This window comes from Terrapene carolina, unplaced genomic scaffold (genome assembly GCF_002925995.2).
Source record: "Terrapene carolina triunguis isolate 2854851 unplaced genomic scaffold, T_m_triunguis-2.0 Scaffold233, whole genome shotgun sequence".
Classification (NCBI taxonomy): Eukaryota; Metazoa; Chordata; order Testudines; family Emydidae; genus Terrapene; species Terrapene triunguis.
The window spans coordinates 3,317,046-3,342,364 of NW_020664584.1; the positions used below are offsets into that span (position 1 = coordinate 3,317,046).

General features: G+C 42.7%; 1 protein-coding gene across 5 annotated transcripts in view; it reads left to right on the forward strand.

The window, feature by feature from the left end:
- The window catches only part of ARHGAP40 (Rho GTPase activating protein 40), an 81,654-nt gene extending 62,887 nt beyond the window's left edge, over nt 1–18,767 (forward strand). For 3 of the 5 annotated variants that reach the window (XM_029912613.1, XM_024202026.3, XM_024202027.3), the window contains exons 4-15: nt 2,209–2,287; nt 4,116–4,276; nt 5,316–5,481; nt 5,840–5,931; nt 6,041–6,118; nt 6,399–6,558; nt 8,268–8,350; nt 9,498–9,704; nt 10,352–10,492; nt 12,083–12,243; nt 13,233–13,288; nt 16,223–18,767. In XM_029912613.1, coding sequence (XP_029768473.1) covers nt 2,209–2,287; nt 4,116–4,276; nt 5,316–5,481; nt 5,840–5,931; nt 6,041–6,118; nt 6,399–6,558; nt 8,268–8,350; nt 9,498–9,704; nt 10,352–10,492; nt 12,083–12,243; nt 13,233–13,288; nt 16,223–16,329 — 1,491 coding nt within the window. In that variant the 3' untranslated portion in view covers nt 16,330–18,767. The remainder of the gene's footprint in view (nt 1–2,208; nt 2,288–4,115; nt 4,277–5,315; nt 5,482–5,839; nt 5,932–6,040; nt 6,119–6,398; nt 6,559–8,267; nt 8,351–9,497; nt 9,705–10,351; nt 10,493–12,082; nt 12,244–13,232; nt 13,289–16,222) is intronic. The other 2 variants (XM_024202028.3, XM_024202030.3) reach the window with 2 other exon arrangements.
- The last annotated feature ends 6,552 nt before the right edge of the window (nt 18,768–25,319 follow it).

Genomic DNA, 25,319 nt, shown 5'->3' on the forward strand with positions numbered 1-25,319 from the left:
TTTATTGCAAGAGAAGATGAAATCATAAACACTTAAAATAAAAAGGGCAATTAATCTGTTCTCTCTTCTGAGTTTTGTGATACCCTCCTCCATTGCAGGGGAAATACCAAATTCTTAATTCGGGTCATTAAAGAGCAATCAGTGTATTTATTTGTAATGTTTAATTCTTCCTATTTTAATGCTCTGGGATCCTAAACAACTTGTATAATGTGTTGATTGGTACCCTTTTACAGACCCTGATACAGAGTCCCATTGATTTCAATAGGCTTTGGAGCAGGCCAGTTTTTTTTCACAGAACATCTTGAATGCTGGGCCAACTTCTGCCCTCCAATGCAAGTGTGGATTTTCTGCTGAAGATCATGGGAGCCCTGTACAAACAAATATACTTAGCATGTCTTACCTTCCTGGTACTTCCACAAACATGAGCTATCACAATATCCCTTTGTGTGGTGGTTGAATATTATCCCCACTTTACAGATGAGAAAACTGAGACACACAGAGGTAATGTGATTTTTCTGACAGGCACACAGGAAGTTCACTGCATCCTGAGTTTTGAACCCAGATCCCCTGAGTCCTAGTCCACTGCCTTAATCACAAAACTATCTCGCTCAGAAAAAAGTCAGTGCAAGAGGCAGAGAGTAACAATTGAAAACCTGGCTCCTGGTCCTATGATCAGACCCTCACCAATGTTCCTGTTTCTGATGCTGTTCTTACTGTGAATTCTAGGTGCCACATTTGATCTAAGGAAAGTATTATGCCCAATAAATATGACAACGGTGAGAGTTATTCTGCAGTTTTGCAGTCAATGGGAGTCCAGCTGTTGACTTCAATAGGGGCAGGTTCAGGGCCTATGAAGGAACCATTCGCACTCCAATGGATCAAAACCAGCAGGGACTCTTAATTTGCTTCACAATGACATTTCCTTATCTGAGTTCTCTACCTGTGTGTGTGTGTGTGTGTGTGTGTGTGTGTGTGTGTGTGATTGCAGTCTGCCTTGACCTCCTATTTACATCTCTGAAGCAGCATTTTTAGTCCTCAAAATGACTTGCATTTCTAGCATAGCTTTTCACACACATGGATGCACCCGCATTGCTGTTCACAGAACAGGCATGCCAGGCTGGAAAGGACCGTGGTGCTCTGACGTCATGCCGTGTGCTTGTTAGGTACAGGACTATAGTTGCTAAGTCACTGGGCCAGCTATACACAAGGTTAATCAGTCGCATGTTTTGTTCAAGAAAAGAAGTAAAATCTTTCTCTGCACCTGGATGATTTTACTTATTTGCAATGGCTCAGCATAGGTTCCTTATTCTTTATTGCCATGTTAACTGGACACTAAGATCATTGCAATTGGAGCTAGTTAGAAAGTCTTAAAGTTTTTGAGGCAAAAAACTTGAATGAAAATATTCTTTTTCCTGTTTCACAGCCAGCTCTGTTGACCATGGGATTTTGTCAGCATGTCCTTCGGCGATATCTGGGATCACACTGATCTTTTAGACACGTCACTTCAGGGACTTATATGATTTGTGGCAAAGAGATGTGTTCTTGTAGAGCAGACAAAAGGGAAACATTGTGTTGCTTAGTCTGTTTAGTGTATTTTCATCCATGTGGCTAAATGGCATATAATTGAAGAAAGTGACTTCTCCTCAAAGGCCAGTATTCCATGGATGGATCATGCTGTGGGTGGATGTCACAGGAGCTGTTTGAATGAAAACTGACTGCTGATTGGTGCATTTTGACAGCCAGTTAGAACACTTAAACTACTGTATAAAATGGGGCCATTGAGACTTCTCTGCATATGTCCACTGACACCTGAAGCTGCGAAAGAGTAAGAATTGGTGATTTAACAATGGTGTGGGTTATGGAGGGAGGGGCAGGAAGAGGAGTGTATGGGTTATGGAGGGAGGGGCAGGAAGAGGAGTGCTAATTGCAGGTTTCTGCTGCAGAAGAAAGTAAGCTATAGATACTCTAAAACGAAGACATGTACACTGAGGTTCGTGAAGTATTTTATTTCATAGCAGTTCTTTAAGTGATTGTCGCATCCATGGCAGACGTTGCAGATTTCAACTCAGCTAAATGGCATTGTTATAGCTCTTCAATGCTAGAGAGCAAGATTATTTGACATGTTACTTTCTGCCAAAACGAGGATGCCCCATGTTGGCCACTGATCTGCTCTGCATGTGGCATATTGTGTTCCATCCTTTTTTCTAGGAGATGGTAGTGGGGATGGAGGAGTCTGACAAGGATCGGTCTCAGCACAGTGTGGAGACTTCAGACTACACTCAGAAACGTAAGGCAGTTTTACTGTATTGTAAACCTACGCTATGTCATTGAGGTTTAGGAAGGGAGCATGTTTTGGGAACAGAGCATCTATGATAAGCTCTTTTTCACAATATAAAAACACAAGCAAATATTCCTCTGCCCTCTTTGTTAGCAGCAGTGAAAAACTAAGAGCTGTACCTGCACCACTTCCATCAGAATCTCATCCCTTTATAAGGGATTAAAACATACTCATGAGATGTAATTCACTCTGCTATTTAATTTCTCTCTCTCTTTTCACGTATGCAAAGGCCAAGGCTTAGAACTTTTCAAGTTTCGGGTTTTCCTAATTGATCCTTGGTTTTAAAAATAGTCAGGAAGTGCAACACATGTTTACACTTTTAATTAGTAACTGACTTTGGAGTCAACCTGGCAAACACAATATTCAGATAATGTGCAACTACATACATGTATTGACCTTCATTTATCATCTCCAACAGCAAGGAAATTCCTAGGTAGGGCTAAAAATCCAGGAGGGACGTGTTTCTAATCTAAGTTCTTAAACGGCTTTGCCTCCAGTATTAAAGGTTCTGAGAAGAGTATATTATCTTTATGTAACACATCTCCTATGTGCTACAATATCTAAGTCCAGTGCCATCTGGTAATGGCAGAGCGTTGGCCTAGATTTTTAACCCAAACATTTCATCTGTCATGGGTTTGCCAGACCTGTCCCAATGCTCAAATAGTGTTGTGTGGTGTTAGGTTTTTTAGAGGATAGAGTTTATGGAGTAATATCACATGATTACAGACTTGGGTAGTTTTAGAGATTAACACATGCTATCATACCAAAAATCAATTGTGCGTCTTCTATTTAAGAAGTTGTCCATCTAGACCAGTGGTTCCCAAACTTTAACAACCTGTGAACCCCTTTCACTAAAATGTCAAGTCTCGTGAATCCCCTCTTAAAAATGAATATTTCCAGGGATTTTCTCCTGTACCTGACTATAAATTATAAAAGCAGTGATCTTGGAAATATAAAATTTGTTTTTGTGACATGTTTATTACACACTATGTATTATTAATTATTATTTATCATTACAGTATTTTTATTGCATTATGAAAATGGCAACACTCTTCCAAGATCTCACTTTTGTAGCTTGTATCACTTTGAATAAGCCTGTTTATAAGACAAGGCTCCTATGTTTCATCAAGGAGTATCAGATGTGAAACAGCATGAAGGTATTTAAGAAGCCAACTCAGAGTTCCTCCTACACAAGCATTCAGGTCTTGAGCAGTCCAGTCAAACAACGCACGTTACAACAAAGCTTAAATTTGTTCTTCATAATAATTTTAAAAATAATATTAGCTGCCTATTTAATTTTTAAAAAAGCAAAAAATATCCACCTCCCTTTCCATTTCTTATAAGGAGTCTTGAAGGTTAAGTCTCCTCAGTGTCCCATGCTGCCCAGGGTCCCTAGGGACAGCTCTGTCCGCCATTAGGGAATTTTTCCCCGAGAACCCCCTGTAACATTTCGTGAACCCCCAGGGGTTCACGAACCCCAGTTTGGGAAACACTGATCTAGACATTCATTCATTTCAAGGTCATTTTAGACATTTTGTGTGTCACTGACCTGGTAGATTGTAACTATAATACCATGACTTTAAGCCAGTCTACCCTGTTGAACATGGACGTAATGCTGTGTGCTGACAAACCTTGCCCAGCTCAAATACCCATGGATGTTATTTGTTTATGGTGGCTCCACAAGTCTTGCACTTTAATATGCATTCCTAGGTTAGTTTGCCCATGTGTCCTCTTTGCTTTCCAAACTTCCTCAACTAAGAGATTCTTTTATCCATAGCAGATTCAAGGGGACTCCAGGATTTTTCTTGCATGCTCAGAAGCCCTGGAAAGGAGGAGATATTCTGTACTGACATTGCCTACTCGGAGCAAGCAGCCATTTTGCTCAAGGGATCATTTCTACGGGAGTCTAGGAGGATAAAGGACGAGAGCGCCCTAACTGTAAGGGCTTTAAGGCACTTCTTCGCTCGGAACCTGTTGAGCCCCCCTCTTATAGAGAGAAGCCTTGGGAACTTAGTTCATTTTGTGTTTTCAGGGTATTAAACAGGTTAGACTTCTGGGTAAGCATAGCAGAACTGTGTACATGTGAATGTGGGAGTTTGTGTGCTTGTAATGCAATGATAAATTAAAAGGAACTGTGTTGTGGTGGAAGTCAGGAAAGGAGGTATCTCTGCACCAAATGTTAGCTGACGTAACAACTACAGTTCTGCATTGTTGGTGTCTGGGCCACTTGCGTTTCCTCTTTTCACTGTACATTAGAGGAAGGATAATAACCAGACCCAAGGTATTGTGTTGGGGAATTTTGACTTGCATAGGAAAAGAGACTCTGTCAAAGCCAAATGAAGCTATCGGGCCCCTTTCTAAGTGCTACAGTGGATTGGGATGGTCTCATGTATTGAATTTGCCTGACAAAATTGGGATCCCAAATAAGACAACAATCAAGGAAAAGCAATGCTGAAGGAAGTGAGCTCTTCCAGAGCATAACAAATCCCCTTATTTATTTAAAACACACACTTAGCATTATTTAAATTATCATATGTGCATCCACCTTGAAACTGTAAGCTGGTTTGAGTCCCATCCAAACTGGTGGTGGTGCATTTTGACGCTGCAAGAAGCTGAACTACTGCGTTCAACCCATTCTGCTACACTATTGAGAGCTCTGGGTGCAAAGCAGGCTGCAGCATGAAACTTTACAGGTGCTAGGAAACCTGCAGTTTAGGACTCTGGGGAAACCACAGAGAAGATGATTGCAATAGTGGAGACAAGAGACGGTGAATGCCTGGATAAGAACTTCCCTGGAGGTGAAGCAGAAGTAGTGGTATTCCTGGGCAGTGGTTTGTGGCTGGTGAGAGGCAGATTTACAGCCATAAGAGCGGTGGAAGGAAGTGGTAGGGACACAAAGGAATTCACGACACACAATAAAATCAACAGAATTATCCCCATCAAACCTTACAAACTTTCTTCCATTCTTTCTCCCTAGCAGTTTAAGATTCCCAAGGGCAGGCTGGGAGTGACCCGGATAGGAGACCTATCTCCACAGGACATGAAGAAGATCCCCACATTGGCCCTGATTGAGCTGACGGCTCTCTGCGACATCCTGGGCTTGGAGTTAAAGAGAAACAAGGCATCCAAACAGAAGACAAAAGGTCAGTTCTATCTTGGTTTTTGTGATCAAAGTTGGACAATGGGTCTCAGTAACGCTAGACTTCATTACAGACTCCCTCAGTCTAACCAATGTAAATCCAGGCTACAGATTATCAAGATATGCCAGACTTGCACAGCTGTCACTTGAGATCAGAACATGGGTCCATGTTTCTCACTGCTGCTTTCTGTGGGTCTCCCCTATACCCTTGCTCTGCTAACTACTGTTGTAGCTTCTGTTCCTCTCTTTCCTCCAACAACTTGGATAATAATAAAGTGTAGTTCTTGGTTGCAATTGAAGAAATGCCCGTTTTGGTGTATAACCATAGTAAAGAATTACAACATGTATTGTCCTCAATGCAGAGAATCGACTCTTTGGAGTTCCACTCAGCACTTTGTTGGAAAATGACCAAAAACTCATCCCCAACACCAAGGTCCCACTGATTCTCCAAGCAGTAAGTTACCTTCTGAGTTCACTTGCACGTGATAGCTCCTTGGCCTTGAACCATAAGCTGGACGGCTGCCTTCAGATCTGTACCTGAGAGCTTTCTGTTTCCCTTGTAGTTGCTGTCATGTTTGGAAAAGAAAGGGCTTGACACTGAAGGCATCCTGAGAGTTTCTGGGTCCCAGACCAGGATTAAGGTACAATCATTTCGGTAATACTCTAAAGTACGGGAGTACATGTCAAGTGATCATGTTGCATGAGCCTGATGTATGGTATCAGACTTATTTAAAATTATCCCCACTCACCTTGCCAACACAATATGGAAAATGCACTGCTGGGGAGCCTGCTAGTAAGTCTACGTTGTGAAGTACTCTGCAGTGTCTGCATTGTTGAGGGGTTGCCCTGTGCAAGATCCCCCCCTGTTGGATTCCCATTCTGTTGTTAGTGAAAGTGATGGGGTATTTCCTCCCAATGCAGAGCCTGGAGGAAAAGCTGGAAAGCGACTTCTATACCGGTCTGTTCCGCTGGGATGAGGTCCGCCAGAATGATGTGTCTGGCTTACTGAAGAGGTTCATTCGAGAGCTGCCCACCCCTCTCTTGACAGCCGAGTATCTGCCGGCTTTCGCTGCTGTGCAAAGTGAGTCCTTTTCCAAGTAGTCTGGCCTTAGCAGCCTTTGGTTTTTTTCAAAGCTCTGTTGGTCTTGTGATCTCCTATTTGATATGTGCCACATAAGCTTTTGTGTTCTAGACAGATATGAACTAGGATCAGTCAAATAAATACAGACACCGCACCCAGTGTGCTGAAAACACTAGATTCTCTCTTATTTCCAATAGTGTACGAAAGTCGTTTGCATGGCACTCAAGTATCCCAATAGCATTATTTATTACTGGTGTAACAGTAGCACCTAGGGGCCACAATTCAGATCAGGGCCCTGTTGTACTAGTCACGGTACAAACTTATGGTAAAAATTATCATCTAAGATAAGACCGATAAAGGATGGGAGGGAAAATAGAGGCACAGAGAGAGGAAGTGACTTGCTCCAGGTCAGACAGTAGGTCAGTGGCAGAACCAGGAATAGAAACCAGCTCTCCTGAATCCCAGTCCTTTGCCCCCCCCCCCCCCCCCCCCGCCATTGGACCACGATGCTTCCTCCCTAGCCTGCCGTAACACATGGATTGCACACCTCTGGACAAGGCCACATACACACATTCCCCCCCCCCCTCTTTTTTTCCCTTCTGGTTCTCAGCTAGAACATGGCTTTTGTCTCAAAACGTGTTGCTTCCATAAACATAGATGAATGTGGCACCAGTTCACTTTTCAATCCATCTAGTGTAGTGTATTTTTCAAGTCTTTCAGCTGCTGTAGTGGAACATAAATGCATTATTAAATTAGTTAATTTTTATTAATGCTGTTGCGCAAAACTCACTCATTCCCTACTTTTCTGTACTTGTCTCTCTGCCTCTGGAGAAAATATAGAGTAGCAGTTGGAGCACATTCTAGGAATCTGGTTTCTTGGGTGCTGCGAGTGGCTTTGCCACAGAGTTGCTATTTTAATTAAAGCAAATCACAACTTCAGTGCTTCTGTTGACCCATCTCTGAAATGGTTATAATCTGCCTATTCACAGGGATGCTGTGAGCTCAATTAATTTTGTAAAACACTCTCACGTTTCAGTAGTGCCTATCCTAGAATCGAAATAATGTACTGAGGTTCATTGGAAAAATTTACCTTCAGACTTCAGAAACTAATTGCCATTTTTCAAAAGTGACTTAAGCTCTGAAGTATCAGAGTGGTAGCCGTGTTAGTCTGGATCTGTAAAAAGCAACAGAGAGTCCTGTGGCACCTTTAAGACTAACAGATGTATTGGAGCATAAGCTTTCGTGGGTGACATGCATCCGACGAAGTGGGCATTCACCCGCGAAAGCTTATTCTCCAATATATCTGTTAGTCTTAAGCTCTGAAGTTTCATCGAGAGTCAGTAGGATCCAGGCTTTTAAGGGCTGGTCTACATGGTGCTGCAGGTTGGATCTGGGGGGTGTGAACTGTAGTGTGCTTTAACTGCCCTTTATAGACCTACTAAAGCAAACTAAATACAGGGCAGTTAGAGCGTTCTACAGTTCACACCCTCATAGTCCAGTCTGCAGTACCTTGTAGACAAGCCCTAAATCACTTAAGTGCTTTGTTTTCCCCATATTAGTGGTATGTGTTTCACAATAGGGCACCAGCATGTTCAGAGCTCTGATTCCATGTGGGAGCCAGGTGGATTTAGATGTTTAACTAGACTCAGATTATTTTGCATGTATGCTGTTGCTGTTTGATGGGACACAGTACATTCTCCCTACTGTAGATATCCCGGACCTGAAGCAGAGATTGCAAGCTCTCAACCTGCTTATCCTGATTCTGCCAGAGCCCAATAGAAACACCCTAAAGGTAATAACCACTTTCTACTGTATCAGTTAGTTGTGTGAGAAAATGTGAATCCTTCCAGAGAACCTATGTCTTAATATCTCATGTAGAGAGAGAGGTATAAGCAATCTGGACTTATTCTTTTGATCTTGCATCAACTCCATTAACTTGTCTAGGTGTGGATGCCTGGGGCCAAACAAACTCCTGTGTGAGTTCAGTGGGATTGCCAAGTTTATGCATGCAAATGCAGGAGCAGCAGGAGTCATGCCTTGTCAGGGTACATCTTATGCCCATGTTTGAAAATCTGGCTCTTCCTATTAGAATATCCATTGACCAAAGTCTCCTTAGCTCTTGGATACCAAGATGCAGCTGGTCTTTGTGATTCTTATATAATATCTGTTTAAAATGTGGAAAAAAGTGCTGCAGAAGTTTTAACTTTCTACCCCCTACAGATCAGACTGCATTAAAATCCCTTTCTCACCTATGCAGCTAATTTTGAACAAGAGAATGTTGTTTCAGGGGCAGTTTTGTGGCAGTGCAGGACATTTGGCTTTTACTTCTGTTCTCTAGCAGTTCGGGTACCCAGATGTCAGGAGTACTGCAGAAGCCATGTCCTTAATTCCCACAAGTATCTCCCAAGTCGCTCGATAGTGCTGCCTCCAGATGATCAAAGTGCTATATCTGCATAGTCCTGCAGAACTATTGTAACTTTAAAGCTCCGGCTCAATTGGTCTAGTGTTCTGAGGCAGCTTGGATGGCTTATGGTTTTGGGTAGAAACAGGAGACGCTTGTCTGTTTCGTCTGAGTGAAGCGTTGAATTTTGCGGGGTCTTTGGAATCTGACATTCAGAGTGAATTCCAAAGGATGCAACCTGCCACGGGTCAGGGAAGAAGACCTTATCTGCCTTGTGCAAATCTTGTTGACTTTCCTGACTTATGGATTTGACGCCCCAAAAGCCGCCACCACAGCTTGGTACAACTAATTGATGACCACCTTAGTGCTAGGACCTGACCACCAATCCCACTTACACTTGTGATTTGCATTAAGGTCTCCAGAAATGAAAAGCTATTGACATTAACCAACTAAGCAACCCAGCACTTGCCCAATCAGGTTTGCTGAATCGTACTGTGCACAGATGTCTTGAAACCACATGTCTTTCTCCCTCTTTCAGGCTCTGCTGGAATTTCTCAGTAAAGTGGTTGCTAGGGAGAAAAAGAACAAAATGAATCTCTGGAATGTTTCCACAGTCATCGCTCCAAATCTCTTCATGCATAAAGGACTGGCGAATAAGATCCCAGAAGGGAAGGAGAAGCAGCTGGCAGAGGGGGCAGCTGACGTTGTGCGGATGATGATCCATTACCAAGACTTGCTTTGGACTGTAAGTCACATGGCTGTTTGTTGGGTGATAGCAACCTGTGCATTAACCAGACTGGGCTATAACTCAGAAGAATGAGATAATCCTGGAGATTTTAAACGAAACAGAACTCTGTAGACAAAAGTTGTTTGGCTAAACTCTCTTGTTGTCTTTGCTGTTCTGAAGGCACATAAGCAAAATATTATGTCTATGGAATGTTGTTTTTAGGGGCTTTTTCCTATTTACAATAGAAATCTTTGAAAGACTCACTGATTTCTCTGCAGGTGACCTGGCCTGTGGATGTGATATGCATAAAGCCACAAATCCTCCCTTTTAAAAAGAAACAAAGCCACCAAAAGTCCCCTAAAGAGCCATGGACATTGCAGGAGTAACTTTCTGCAGATGCCCTAGGAGGCATTCTTCTTCCTCAGGGTTGAAAGTGGGTGGGGATGTGCCACCCCCCCCCCCCCCATTCACCATGTTCTCCTTAACCCCATCAACCTTTCAACGTAGGGAAAACTTACGCATGCGCCAGTGTAACTGTCAACATATATTGGAGCCCAGTGCTTTCCGAGTATCTTTTATAGAATGACTGTCTAGTCCTTGAATGTATCCATCCACGCACCCCTCTCCATTGGTTCTATTTATTGGTTTGTTTTTATTTCCCTTAGATCTCCTCTTTCCTGGTAGCTCAAGTGAGAAAACTGAATGAGAGCACCAGCCGGAGGTACCAGTTCTATGACAAACGGATCAAAAACTTGCTACGGAAGATTCACACAGACAAGGACAAAGTGGAGAAGAACCAGGCAGAAGTAAGTAAGCTGAACCCTCTGAGGATGGGGTTGAATGAGGATTTCCCGTTAAAGGTCCCCTCATAAATGATGAGTGTATGCCAGGGAATTAAATTCTCTTTAAACCAAAATTAAAGAGAAACAGAAAAAAAACATTACAACAAACTCCTCGAAAATTCGTCTCACTGGCTTGCTGCAAAACACCCCCATTTCCCTTACTAAACTGCGCAAATGCTGTGGCTTAGATACCATGTGCTCTCAGGCTTGTGTATGAAGAGGGAAATTTGAAATGTTGGCGGTTGAATCTTGTCGTCTTAGCTGCACCAAGTGTAAACTTGACACAACTGAGGATTTGGCCCTGTATGCTCACAATGGACATACTGGCTTATCTTACTGATACACACTGGCTTTTATTACAAGTGCCAGCTAGAAATCCTAGAAACCTAGAGATGAGGGCAGCAGCCTTCAGGTACCTGTCTGTCTCTCCTGCCCTGCTTTTGTGCTTCCAAACACTTGTTCTGATCAGTAGGGTCGCATGACACCAGCGTTAATGAGTAAAGGTGCATGCAGTGGTGCTGGATATTAGCAAGCAATAGTTCCATGACTAGGGCTCGTAGGCAGTGAGATAATACAAATAATAATAGTGATTCACTGCACTTGTTTCCGTACCACTTTCTTTCCCATGGGTGCTGACAGACCCTATCCAAATTCTGTTTAAAACAACAGTTACTAAATGGGAGCCTCTCTTTTTGGCATTTTTTTTTTTTAAAGGAAAAGTTAGGAAGTGATGTACAGACTGTGGTGTACTTGCAAATTTTGGTTTTACTATTAAACAATTAGAAACCACAAATCAATTAAACAAAAGGGACAGGTCACTCTCAAATCCCGCATTATGCAATGCATGTTATCACTGTTGAAAAGCTGCTGCTTAATAGAGTTGGCAACTATCCATCCAGTATGGAACAAACAGGTATAATTTAAGCAGGAAGAACTGTGTGCGTTGGGACATCCATTATAAAACTTTCAAAGGACTGTGCAGAGAATGGAAGTTCAGTTTTATGAAGGATTTTGAGACTGAAATTTTGGCTTTGTTCTGATTGGAACCAAAAGTGAAATTTTTTAAAAATCAAAACGTTTTGTTTGGAAAATGCTGCAGTGGGGCATTTCAGTGCTTTCAGAACCCCCTCCTTTTCAGTTTTTCTTCTAAAATGAAATTCAGGCAAAATCAACCCAATTTCACTAAGCTTTTCCATTTCAGTGGAACTGACTGTTCTAGCTACGTCAAAGTTTCTATACCAGCTTGAATGCCCAGACCACTCATGACCACCAGAGGGCACCCACACTTAATTCTATTCCAAATTATATCCAAGACCAACAATTCCATCCTTGGCTACAATATTAAAACAAAAGTCGAGCTCTTTAATCTTCTCCGCTTTTAGACAGTTCCGTATTTTCACATCTCAACCTGGTATAAATCCCATCAATGGGCCATTGGATTTGTACTTGTACATGATTTCCCACCTCCATTTAGAAAACTGGCATCTCTCTTGTTCTAAATTGCCCGTGTCTTTCTTTTAAAACCATTTTTCTCCGCCCCCCCTCTATTTTTAGCCTTCCAAGACAGTGAAAGTCCAGACATCTCTGTTACTGAAGGATTCACTGGAGGTTCATCTGAACAATGGAACCAAAGCTGCTGATGTCCTGAGGCAGTTTCAGAAACACCTCAGTCAGAACGGCTGGAGTATTGTCAACAAAGTCAGCCTCATCAAACGGTAAAAGGCTCTTTCTTCATTATAAGCAGACAGAGTAGTCCAGTTTCCATGTTTTCTCTTGCAGGGGTGGGAGGCTGGCAAGGGGAGAAAGGTTATATAGTGACTACATTCAGTGACTCATTCTGGTTTGCTGTTTAAACCTTTTTGAAGTGTGTTTGGGAGGGAGAAGAGGAAACCCTAATCTCCCTTTAAATTGTGACTGCGTCATCGTACGGGCTTTTGGGGATGTGGAGCAGTTACTGGTCTGCTGCCCCCTGGGTGCTAGAGAGCAGGTGAACTGTAACAATATGTGCAAGATCCTCTTGGGGAGGAGGAGTGGATGCCCTTCTGGGGGGGTGGGGAGGGAAACCCTTATTGGCTTCCATTTTGAAGTTTGCAAGTAAACCAGGAGAGGTGGTGTCAGCTTTACTTAGCAGCCAAAATATCACCCTTTGTGCTAATCCAGACAGTTGCTTGTCTCTGGCAGTGTTTTCAGGAAGCACACATTGATGCATCTCTTGCACCACATCCCTAGGCAGGGTATGTCCAGGCTTAGGAGAGCAGGGGAGAAAGCAATCAAAGCTGTCACATTAGACTGGAAAGCATTAGCACTAATATCCCAATGACCAGCTCCCTTCCCTGCCAAAGGCTGCTGCAGTCTTCCTTACACAGACGAGTGCTGCTCAGATAGGCTGTCGGTCTGAGGTGAACGCTGCCGATAGACATTGATTTTGTGCCTTTTATCTTCTGTCTGAGAAGCTAGTCCTTTGCCAGCCCTTTAGTGGGTCTCGTAGCAGTGAAGAATGTCCCTTGCTTCAGTCTTGATTCTTGGGTGATCTTTTCAAGAGTTGCACTCCTAGAGCATGAGGAGAGTCTACTGCCCTATGCCCTGTAGCTTCTCTTACCCCTGCTGGCCTTAGAAACATGAACTGCTGAGTTGATGCGATTGTTCCGGCCTGCCTTGTACAAAGCCCAATTACAATGTTGTGTTTCTTCTTTGTCTCCTGCAGTAATGGTGCTGTCGAGTCGCTGAACCTGCTCCTCTACGAAGTAGGCGGCAATATAAGTATGTGAGATTGGATGCTGAATAGCTACAGATGTCTTCTTGGTGCTGGGGCATTAGTGGGGAATTAAGAAAGTCTGGCTGCAGGAGAGGGTTCTGATAAAGGTGGAGCAAACTGTACTCCCCATGGGTGAAATTCACCCAAGTACACAGGACCCATACGAAACCCTCTGCCACTTAAGCGGTTCAAAGAGTCCTTGAAGTGGTTATCCAGGCAATCCAGCTTGATAGAGAGGGGAGTTATTTAAAAAATGGGCCCAATAAACAGTGTTAAAGCCCAGACATCCCGAAGTTGTGGTCAGCTCCCCTTGAGAACAAGGCCATTTGGAACAATGGGAGCTTGTGGGTGCTGAGCTCTTCTTAAAATTGGTCCATTTGGCGCAGGTGCCTACAGTAGAGATCTCTTTAAAATGTGACCCTAAAATAGTTACGCTTTCTGAAGGAACTTCTCTGAAATGCAGCAGAACTAGGTACGTGTCTACTTCTTTTCATGGTGATACAAAGGCTTTTCTGGCACTAATGCTGAATGACCTGCAGAACTTGCTTGTGGTTTTAACACAGACATCCAGAGCAATGCCATTCCATCCGTTGCCATCCTCTAATTCATATACAGGTTTTCTAACCAAACCCAACTTTATTCTTGTGAGTCAGTCTCCATTGTACACCTCATCCTGTTTAAAGACTGAGTATGCAGCATTAGTAAAAATGAACCTGTGCCATAATATGATGTACAGTATCATCATCTATTACATATTAAAGGAGAAGACTAATGTTGCTGGAAGGCTTGCTCACTAATGAACTAGTAACAACCTGTTTGCTATCAGGGAAAGACAACACCCAGCTGGCTCAACAAATTCAAGGTTCTAGTTGGGTCCCTGCTTGTCTTGTGAGGACTGATAAGGCTTGTTATGGTATTAGGAATCTTTAAAGATGGTCTCTGCTAATGAGTACAAAGGACATAGAGGTGAGGCAACATGGACTAAGCACAAAGATGGAGTTTCTGTAATGTCCATCTATAATGAGCTACAGGATTGTCAGGAGAATAACTCTATCTACCAGAAGAGGTCTGTCTTTAATGCTTCTCCATTATAGTATCAACAGAAGACAAGGGACTCTGCCTGCTTGATAGAAGTAACTAAATCCCTTCTACCAGATCCAAAGGCTGCGAGTGATCTGTATGAAGGTCTTTACCAGCACTAAAGTTCTTGGCTGTTAATACTGTGTTATGGTGCCTTTATCGTGATAAAAGGCCAAAGCTAGGAATGAGGGTGGTAGGCTGGTTCTCTGTAGTGACTGAAGTTGGCAACAAGAGTGTATCTGTTCAGGAATCTTTACCAGATCATATGCTGGAGGATGGCCCAGTAAGTGTCATTTATTCTAAGGGACACTGTCAACTTACCCCAGAACTTAAACACACACAACACTGGGGGAAATTATTCATGATCTAGAATGAACTTAATTTTTTTTGTTAGCTGCCAGTTCTTTATTAAAAATACACAGAACCGTTGGCAGGACAAATTATTGTCACATGTAAGTATTAGAGGGTGAGGTGTTTAACCACATGCCTTTCTTTAAGCTCATGATGTTGACTTGAACGAAAGGTACTCACATGCTTAGCGTTAGACTCATGCTTATTACCTTGCTGAGTCAGGGCCATACTTCCGTAGTTAATACAGTCGGTAAATTGCTGCATTACTCTTAATGCTTCTATTCTGGTCTGCCATTTCTATATGCGGCAGAACTGTGTAAGGAAAGTAAAAGGTAATCTGATCTCTGGTTGATTTTAAAAAAGAATAGATGTTGATTTCTGAAACGTTGCATTGGAATGTGATAAACCCAAAGACTCTCTAGTGCATGAGAACCAGAAAGTGAAATTGACTGGAAACACATGTGAAAATTACAAATGTGGCTTTTAATTGACCAAGCTGAAATGAAAAAGATGAAATAAACAGCATTGATTGTGAAAGCTAAATTAAATAATACAAATTCTGTCATCTTTATAAGCTAAGGTAGCATTAGTAACACAGGTAAGGAAACGTCGTTTTTTTAAAAAATGTTTTTAAAGGGAAGATCAGGTTGTAACCCATTTCTGTGCTTAAACTTCTCCAAAACCACTGCCTGCACACTCAGGCCATCTCTAAACTCAGAGTTTTTATACTGGTGTATTTAAAGCAGTACGTTAGTGCTACAACCCCTCTAGTGGGGGTGCAGTAATTTTGATATCGCTTATTCCTGTATGGGAAAGGGAATAATTATACTGGTAAAAGTCACTTTTATACCAATATAACTGTTCACACTAGGACTTTTACCAGTATAATTATTTCAGTAAAAGAAATCACACCCATAACCCAATTGTTATACCAGTAAAACTTTCTAATGCAGACTAGGCCTCAGATCAGATTCCAGCAAAGCACAAACAAGTGATAGAACTTTATACATGCAAAACGCATCATCAGCACAGAGGTGGAATTGTCTATCTCATATCTGCAAGCATTAATGGTCCTGAAGTGATATACCCATCTTATAGAACTGGAAGGGACCTTGAAAGGTCATTGAGTCCAGTCTCCCGCCTTCACTAGCAGGACCAAATACTGATTTTGCCTCTGATCCCTAAGTGGCCCCCTCAAGGGTTGAACTCACAACCCTGGGTTTAGCAGGCCAATGCTCAAACCATTGAGCTGTCCCACTCCCCTAAAGTGCATGGGTAAAGTTGCATGTTTACAAATGAAAACCACTTCTTCTTAAAACTTGATCCGTGATGAGTCTACTTCTAAAAACAAGGGTAGCTATTACTGACTTATGGAACTTGTTTGCTCTAAATAGCTATACATACATATTTAAAGTAATTTGAATAGTGTTACACACAGGAAAAAGTAATAGCTATGGGACTGAGGGTGCAAAATACTTCTTTTGAAAATTTGTGTTTTTATCCAACAGGTGAACATTGCCTGGATCCGGATACATACCTCTTAGACTTGTACCACATCAACCCCCATGCTGAATGGATTATAAGGCAAAATCCGTCCTTTCCACGGATGCTCTAGGGAAAACATGAGTGAAAATAGACTTTTGTTTCAAGATTCTGGGTGAGAGCAGAAAGCTAGAACTTTTCTTAATGAATGTGGCGTCCCAGAATGGAGGAAGGTTGTTACTTTGGAGGGAAATAAGCAGTGTTAGTTTGGAATGTTTTTTACTATTTCAGTTACAGCAGGCTGAAAAAAGAGAGCACGTGAGAGTTGGTAACCAATGGAAGTCAACATTAGGTCACAGAATCCAGAGGGTGTGAATACTTTTAGTAAAGCACCTGCAAGCAGAGGTGCAGAGAAAGTGGGGGAGAGACCTGTCCTGGAGGAAGAACCTGGTAGAATGTGTCTTAATCCTTTTGGGTTTGCATTGTTCTTTATTTTGACCACGTCCTCATTTTGGAGGAGAGAGATGGTCAAATCAACTAGCACTATCAACAGTCTAGTCTCCTTGTGTTGCATGTGTTAAGTTTCATGGACTTTTCAGTGAGCGTCACATGTACAGTTCTGGGAGAACTAGACTCGTTTTCCCCCATCCCCCCACTCCTCAAGTCTCATGGTTTCTCTGAAAAGTGTTAGGATGCTTTTGATTCTGTTTGTGGAGGGATGTAATGAGTGGCCAGATATAAGGAGAGGCTTGCATTCTTCAAATAACATCTACAGTTAAAGCTGCGCACAAGAAAAAGTAATTGTTTCTGGAAAGACATGGATTTGGAATCAGCTCTTCTCAGAGGGACCAGCTGATAGAAGAGATATGCCAAGGAGGAGCTGCTTCCCCATCCCTGCACATGTCCTGTTGGTAATGCACAGTGGAAATCATAATAGATACACCCAAGATGTGAAGTGCTCCAGTACTGAAAGGAAGACCAGCGTCTAGTTTTGCTGCTTGATCATCTTTGTGAAACCTCCAGGGTAAAAGGTGGCAGAGGAGAGATTCTGGAACAGTATTTGAGGAATGTTTTTATTGTATTTCAGAGAACTTCTGTCCTGATATAGGGGCCAAACTGGACTTGGTTTGGGTGTGGTAGATCATATGTTAAAGCCTGCAAAATCAACATTAATGTGAGGCTTAGTCTGACCTGGCCACCGCTCCACACAGCTTCTTATAGTCCTTGCCAGGGTAAAGGTAATCTAAGTGATGTGCGGAGATCATCTTTGACTACAAACTCCATCAGGCTACTGTGAGCACTGAATCGGGCTCTTTTATACTGTCTGCAACCTTCCATGACTCTGGAGTGTGCATGCCCTGGGTTTGGGGAGAGCCCAGAATAGTTACAGCCTGTCTGGTAGCATAAACATCTGTGTACTGGCTTCCTTAAGATCAGAACTGGAATGCAGTTCTGGAAGAGTACCTCAGAAGTGTCACTGTCCTTACAGTGGTGCTGAAATCCCTAAAGAATGAAGGAGCCCACTATACACAATGGTAGAATGTGGAATGTGCAGCAAATCTATCCGTCTAACTGTACCCCCAGCAGGCAATATAATGTATTTTAAACATTCATGTGGCACAGACAGGGCTGTCCTTCAAGTATACTTCAGAAAGTCATCTTTTGCCCATCCTTATCCACCCTGGAGACGATCTCAGTATTATTTATTTCACTAATTGAATTGTTTCCATTGCCATCTGAATTGATCCTCTTTACTATTTTCTCAGGCTGATATTTAGCTGTTGCTCTTCCCTGTCTTGGAATCATAAAATTTTTTATAAGAGCACTTCAAGTATAGATTTCTTTTCCTTTTTCCATCCCAGTTAAATTCTTTTGAGAGGATTAAGATCCTTGAGAAACAGCTGAGCCATATTCTGTTTAATTCTTCTTAGTCCTGATGTTGTTCCTGTATTTACGCTGCTGACTTTTTAAAATGTTGTCTATATGAGAATGTCTGTTGTTTTTGATTGTTTTTTAGATTAAAGCTATGATGTGCAGATGCACGGATTTGAGGGATCATTACTTTCATTTCTTCCACTCTCCTGATCCTCTTTTAAAGAGCCTAAATAGCAATCTGAAATTGTAAGTGAAGATTTTCAAAAGTGGCTAACGACTATGGTGCCTCAATTTTGGGAGTGGGGAGGGGTTACTTAAGTGACCTTAGAGGGGCCTGGTTTTCAGAGGCAGGATGCTTCACGACTCCTGCAAATCAGGCTGCTCTTAGTTTGGGCCCTCAAAACACAAGGGCCACAAATTACTGGTCACTTCCAAAAATCTTGGCCAAAGCGATTGTTATGAGCATTAGCAAAAGAAAAGAACAAAAACACAGCAGAGATTTACAAAACCATGAATACAATATTCTAAAGTAATAGCTGCTGCTTCATGGTGGCACGTCTTTGGATACCAGGGGACCATCTCATGAATGATGTGGGAGTTAGAAGTATGTAGATGAGCCCAATCATGCCCTCCTTCTAAAGGTGTTTGTACTGTAAGATGCACTCCTGATAGTTCTAAATCATGTGGCTTTCTTTTTTTTTTCTCCACCCATAGGCTACTATCCTAGGTAGCTTTATTTATATATTCAGTTTTGTTTTGTTTTTTCAATGTAAAACTTGTCTAGTGACATTTCATAAGTCATTACAGTATCTCTCCATTGGGAACTGGTGCAGAGCACTCCTACCAGATACAAACAAATGACCCCCCTCCCTCCCAAGCCGATAAGCAGCTGACTTTGCATTCCCCCTTCTCCCAACCTCAGCCCAGTTGTTCAGAGAGATGGCAAGAGATGAACGCTTCAGAATGTTGGGAAATGCCAATCAATTGGTTGCTGGGGGTAATGATTTAGAGTTATCAGTAGGAGGGATACTCTACATCTTGGGCTAATTTTTTTCAAAGTTTTCAAATCTGTATACAAAATGCATGCCTGATTTGCATGCACAGTTAATTTAACTGAACATTCAAATGCTCCTCATCTATTTTGGGGAGGGATAGCTCAGTGGTTTGAGCATTGGCCTGCTAAACCCAGGGTTGTGAGTTCAATCCTTTAGGGGGTCATTTAGGGAACTGGGGTAAAAATCTGTCTGGGGATTGGTCCTGCTTTGAGCAGGGGGTTGGACTAGCTGACCTCCTGAGGTCCCTTCCAACCCTGATATTCTATGATTTGCAGGTACAACCGTCTGGCTTGTGCATGCAAATTACAGACATTTTGTGCACGTTTTTGAAAATCTGACATGAAATTGGCAAGTATAATAGTGTACTTTGAGACAATAGAGATCCTTTATACATGAAAACACAAAGGGCATTGGCCAATGTAGTGGTGAACGAGATGTGCTTGTTTTAAACAAATATATAGTTCAAGATACAAAGACGGACAACAGTAGCAGCAGGATAGTCCAAATTGCAGTACAGGACTCTGCTTGCTTTGGTATGAGGAATATTTTATAGTGCTATAACAACTGTGCATTCTGATTGACTACAAGGGCTAGAGGGTGGGGACAAAGGAAAATGCTACTCCATCACTTCTATAGAACAACTCATCTCTTGGTGAGTTTCTCAGCAAACCAAACAATGTGAAATAATTGCTGTGAAAAACAAGGTTAGAGGGAATATCTCATGAGGCAAATAGGCTAGGAATATAAAACTATATTCAAATTGTATGTCAAACTCCTCATCTCTGTCCATAGAATTGATGTTCTTTTGTATTTTCAGTTTCCTAATTTTGTAAAAAAGACCAAGTCTGGTGAGGCTAGAAAAGTGTCACCACCATGTAAAAGTTTTGTTTTGAATGTTAGCTTTTATTAACTTTTTACAATAGTTTTAATGGTGTATTTAAAATCCACTTAATCAATAAAGCAACAAAAGAATCATAAGATGTTCGATAAATGGCTTTCTTATGTCCCATGTTCCAGTGGCAGGGTATGAAATCCGCACTTAGGATGGGATAGCCACTATGAGCTTGACTGGACAAAAATACATTCAAGCTACTAGGTTTGTCTACTGGAGATACTAGCCTATATTCTGATCTCAGTTACACGCTGGATTTATTAAATTCATTTGAAGACAGTGGCCCAAATTCAGTCTTGGCGGCATACAGTGAGTAAAACTTTGTGCATTAATATTTGCAGGATTAGGCTATAAAGAGACAGATCCTTGTTCTATTGAAGGTAATGGCAAAACTCCTATAGATGGGGCCAAGATTTAGTCAACCAGACAGACTCGAGTCAAAATATAAACAATACATTTTTACAGGTCTTGAAGTGAAATTATCAATATTACAATAAAACATATTGACTGTAAGTCTTAGTACTGAATGGCAAAAAGACCAGTCAAATTAACTACAATATGACCTTTTTTTTTTTTTAAAGTAACTTTTGACTTTCCCCATGTCTTTAGTTCCAGACATTGGCAAGATGTACACAAGCTTACTAACTTGTCTCTGTCTTCCTTGTGGTATAGGACCTGATTCAAACTCTCTGTAGACGCTACCTCCTCACTTAGGATGAGGTGCCCTTCAGACCTATTCTCAGGAAGTGATGAGGTCTGTAACAGAGCAAGCTGGCCATTTAAAGGTAAATTGCTACCAGCGCACTTGTAGGGCCTCAGCCCTTTTAAAACTTGGACGAGTTGTATGACTGAGAAGGGAATCATGTGATGGCATGACTCCCACTAAATAAGAGGGAGACAGGGAGGGCAAGATGTACCTGGGAGCAGGGGTGTTGGAACAGTTTTTATAGTGGGGGTGCTGAAAGCCATTGAACAAAACTTTACACCCTATATATGATGGAAACCATTTAAAGCCAGGGGTGCTGTCACACCCCCAGCACTCTTGAGTTCCAGCACCCCTGCTGGGTGCATTTCCACAGCTGGACCTGGGAAGGGAAGAACTGAAGGGAACAGAAGCAGCTGCCCCAGAAAGCACTAATTGGGGACTGAAGGAACAAAGAAGTGTGTGCAAGGCAGCTTTAAGGAAACAATCAAAGTGCTGGGGAAAGGAAGCACCCAAGGAAGGGGTGGCGTTTGGGTTAGAAAGCTGGCAGGGAGGCCTGGAGCTATCTGTGGGTCTCCATCACAGGCCTCTGGAAGACATCCTGAGATACAGGGTTGTTGCTTTTTTTATTAGGGCCAAGGAGGAGTGTGCCCTGCATTGAGATGTAAGGAGCTCTTGTTCTGGTGATGCTTTGGGGCAGGAGGAGGATGGTCTTGGCTTGGACAGATGGAGCAGTATGGGGATGACACCTTCTCTGTGCAATTGCTTGTCAGTTAGGGGGTCCCAGGCCAGGACTGTGAAAGAAGGGGGAGGAGCCTCCCAACACCCGGTCCCTGCAGCCATGGAGAAGAACTTATCTCAGGGATGGGCAAGAACTGGTGTTAACCCCTATCTTCAGGAGAAAGGGACTCAACCCAGGAGGGAGGGGGACAGTCTGCTTTTGTTCGACTCATTTACTTCAGGAGAGGATCCTTTTGGTTTGGCCAGAGGGTTAAAGCACCCAAAGCATCCTACCAGCTGGAGGGAGACACTGGGCCACAAAGGGAAACTGAGGCATGGCATACCTGATGAGGTTCCAGGTAAGATCTTGTAACAAGGAAGGAAACCAGACTGCTGATTGTTTCATTCCTGAGCCTTATTGTCCCGTAACGATCTCTATGGCTTGTGTTTGGAAATGAATACTACAGCCTTCAACGACTTCCCTTGTCCTCTAAGGCCAAAAGGAACCAGCTGGGTTGGGAATGATTCTCATAGACTCATAGACTTTAAGGTCAGAAGGGACCAATATGGTCATCTAGTCTGACCCCCCGCATGATGCAGGCCACAAAAGCTGACCCCCCCACTTTCCCTTAGCTCTGCTGTTGAAGTCTCCAGATCGTGATCTAAAGACTTCAAGTCGCAGAGAATCTTCCAGCTTGCGACCCCTGCCCTATGCTGCGGAGGAAGGCGAAAAACCTCCAGGGCCACTGCCAATCTACCCTGGAGGAAAATTCCTTCCCGACCCCAAATATGGCGATCAACAGAACCCCGAGCATACAGGCAAGATTCTCTAGCCAGACCCTCATTTTACCAGCGATGGCCGTTATTGCCTAATTGATTAGAATCACGTAATCCCATCAAACCATTCCCTCCATAAACTTATCTAGCCTAATCTTGAAGCCAGAGAGGTCTTTCGCCCCCACCGTTTCCCTCGGAAGGCTGTTCCAAAATTTCACCCCTCTGACGGTTAGAAACCTTCGTCTAATTTCAAGCCTAAATTTCCCCACGGCCAGTTTATATCCATTCGTTCTCGTGTCCACATTAGCACTGAGCTGAAATAATTCCTCTCCCTCCCTGGTATTTATCCCTTTGATATATTTAAAGAGAGCAATCATATCGCCCCTCAGCCTTCTTTTGGTTAGGCTAAACAAACCAAGCTCCTCGAGTCTCCTTTCATAGGAAAGGTTTTCCATTCCTCGGATCATCCTAGTTGCCCTTCTCTGTACCCGTTCCAGTTTCAATTCATCCCTTTTAAACATAGGAGACCAGAACTGCACACAGTACTCCAAATGAGGTCTCACCAGCGCCTTGTATAACGGAAGCAGCACCTCCCTGTCCCTACTAGAAATACCTCGCCTTATGCATCCCAAGATCGCATTAGCTTTTTTCACAGCCACGTCGCATTGCCGACTCATAGTCATCCTGCGATCAACCAGGACTCCGAGGTCCTTCTCCTCCTCAGTCACTTCTAACCTATGCGTCCCTAGCTTATAACTGAAATTCTTATTAGTCATCCCTAAATGCATCACCTTACACTTCTCACTATTAAATCTCATACTATTACTAATACTCCAATTTACAAGGTCATCCAAGTCTCCCTGCAGAATATCCCGATCCTTCTCCGAGTTGGCAATGCCTCCCAACTTTGTGTCATCCGCAAACTTTATCAACCCACTCCTACATTCGGTTCCGAGGTCAGTAACGAATAGATTAAATAAAATCGGACCCAGAACCGAACCTTGAGGAACCCCACTGGTGACCTCCCTCCAATCTGACAGTTCACCTTTCAGTACTACCCGTTGCAGTCTCCCCTTTAACCAGTTCCTTGTCCACCTCTGGATTTTCCTATCGATCCCCATCTTATCCAATTTAACCAATAATTCCTCATGCGGAACTGTATCAAACGCTTTACTAAAATCGAGGTATATTAGATCCACCGCATTTCCTTTATCTAGAAGGTCTGTTACTTTCTCAAAGAAGGAGATCAGGTTGGTTTGGCACGACCTGCCTTTCGTAAACCCATGTTGTAATCTGTCCCAATTGCCATTCACCTCGAGGTCCTTAACTACTTTCTCCTTCAAAATTTTTTCCAAGACCTTACATACTACAGAAGTTAAACTAACAGGCCTGTAGTTACCCGGGTCACTTTTTTTCCCCTTCTTGAAAATAGGAACCACATTAGCTATTCTCCAGTCCAACGGTACCACCCCCGAGTTTACAGATTCATTAAAAATTATCGCCAAGGGGCTCGCAATTTCTCGCGCCACTTCCTTCAATATTCTAGGATGAAGATCATCCGGTCCGCCCGATTTAGTCCCGTTTAGCTGGTCAAGTTTGGCTTCCACCTCTGATACTGTAATGTCTATCCCCCCTCCTCTATTCCCCTCTGTCCTACTCCCTCTAATCCTAAACCCTTCATTAGCCTTATTAAAGACCGAAGCAAAATATTCATTTAGATATTGTGCCATGCCTAGATTATTCTTAATTTCCACTCCATCCACATTCTTCAGCGGTCCCACTTCCTCTTTCTTTGTTTTCTTCCTATTTATATGGCTATAAAACCTCTTACTGTTGGATTTAATTCCCCTCGCAAGGTCCAACTCTACATGGCTTTTGGCCTTTCTCACCGCATCCCTACATGCTCTAAACTCACTAAGGTAGGTTTCCTTGCTGATCCCTCCCTTCTTCCATTCTCTGTACGCTTTCTGTTTTTTCTTAATCGCCCCTTGGAGACTCCCGCTCATCCAGCTAGGTCTAAATCTCCTGCCCACTAATCGTTTTCCCTTTCTCGGGATACAGGCCTCAGACATCTCATGCAACTTCTGCTTGAAATAATCCCAGGCGTCATCTGCCTTTAGATCCCTAAGTATGTTAGCCCAATCCACTTCCCTAAGTAGTTGCCTTAATTTATTAAAGTTGGCCTTTTTGAAATTGTAAACCTTAGTTACTGTATCATTTCTGTTAATCCTTCCATTAAGTTTAAACCGAATTAGCTCATGGTCACTCGAGCCAAGGTTGTCCCCTACAACCATTTCTTCAACGAGGTCCTCACTACTCACCAGCACTAAATCTAAAATGGCATCCCCCCTCGTTGGTTCACTTACTACTTGATGAAGGAATTCATCTGCTAGCACGTCTAAGAACATCTGAGCCCTGTTATTGTTACTAGCATTTGTTACCCAATCTATATCTGGGAAGTTAAAATCCCCCATGATGACACAGTTCTTATCAGTTTTTACTTCCCTAAAAACATTAAGTAGTTCTTTGTCCGCCTCCAGGCTAGATCCCGGCGGTCTATAGCACACCCCCAGCACTATCTCGGGGGAGGCTCTAGTAGTTCTTTTATGCAGTGTAATTATTGCCCATACAGACTCCGTCTTATCCATCCCATCACTTATTATTTCTTTACATTTTATCTCATTATTGACATATAACGCCACTCCCCCACCTTTACCTTTTTTCCGGTCATTCCTAAACAGCACATACCCTTCCATACCTGTACTCCAGTCATGATTACCGTTCCACCACGTTTCGGTTATTCCTACGATATCAGGTTTCATTTCTTGGACCAGGAGCTCCAATTCCTCCATTTTGTTACCTAGGCTTCTCGCATTGGTGTATAAACATCTTACCGTATGCTGTCTATCCTTTCTCCCATTAGTTATGCAATTTGGAACGGACCCCATGCTGTCCATCCGCCCCCTCTTTCTTATATCCAATTCCCTACCCCCACCTATGTCTGTGCTTATCTTCTCACACTCCTTTTCAGTGTTGGAATCTGGCGTGGAGATTAACTGAACATCTCCCAACCGTCTCCCCCAAGTTCCTAGTTTAAAGCC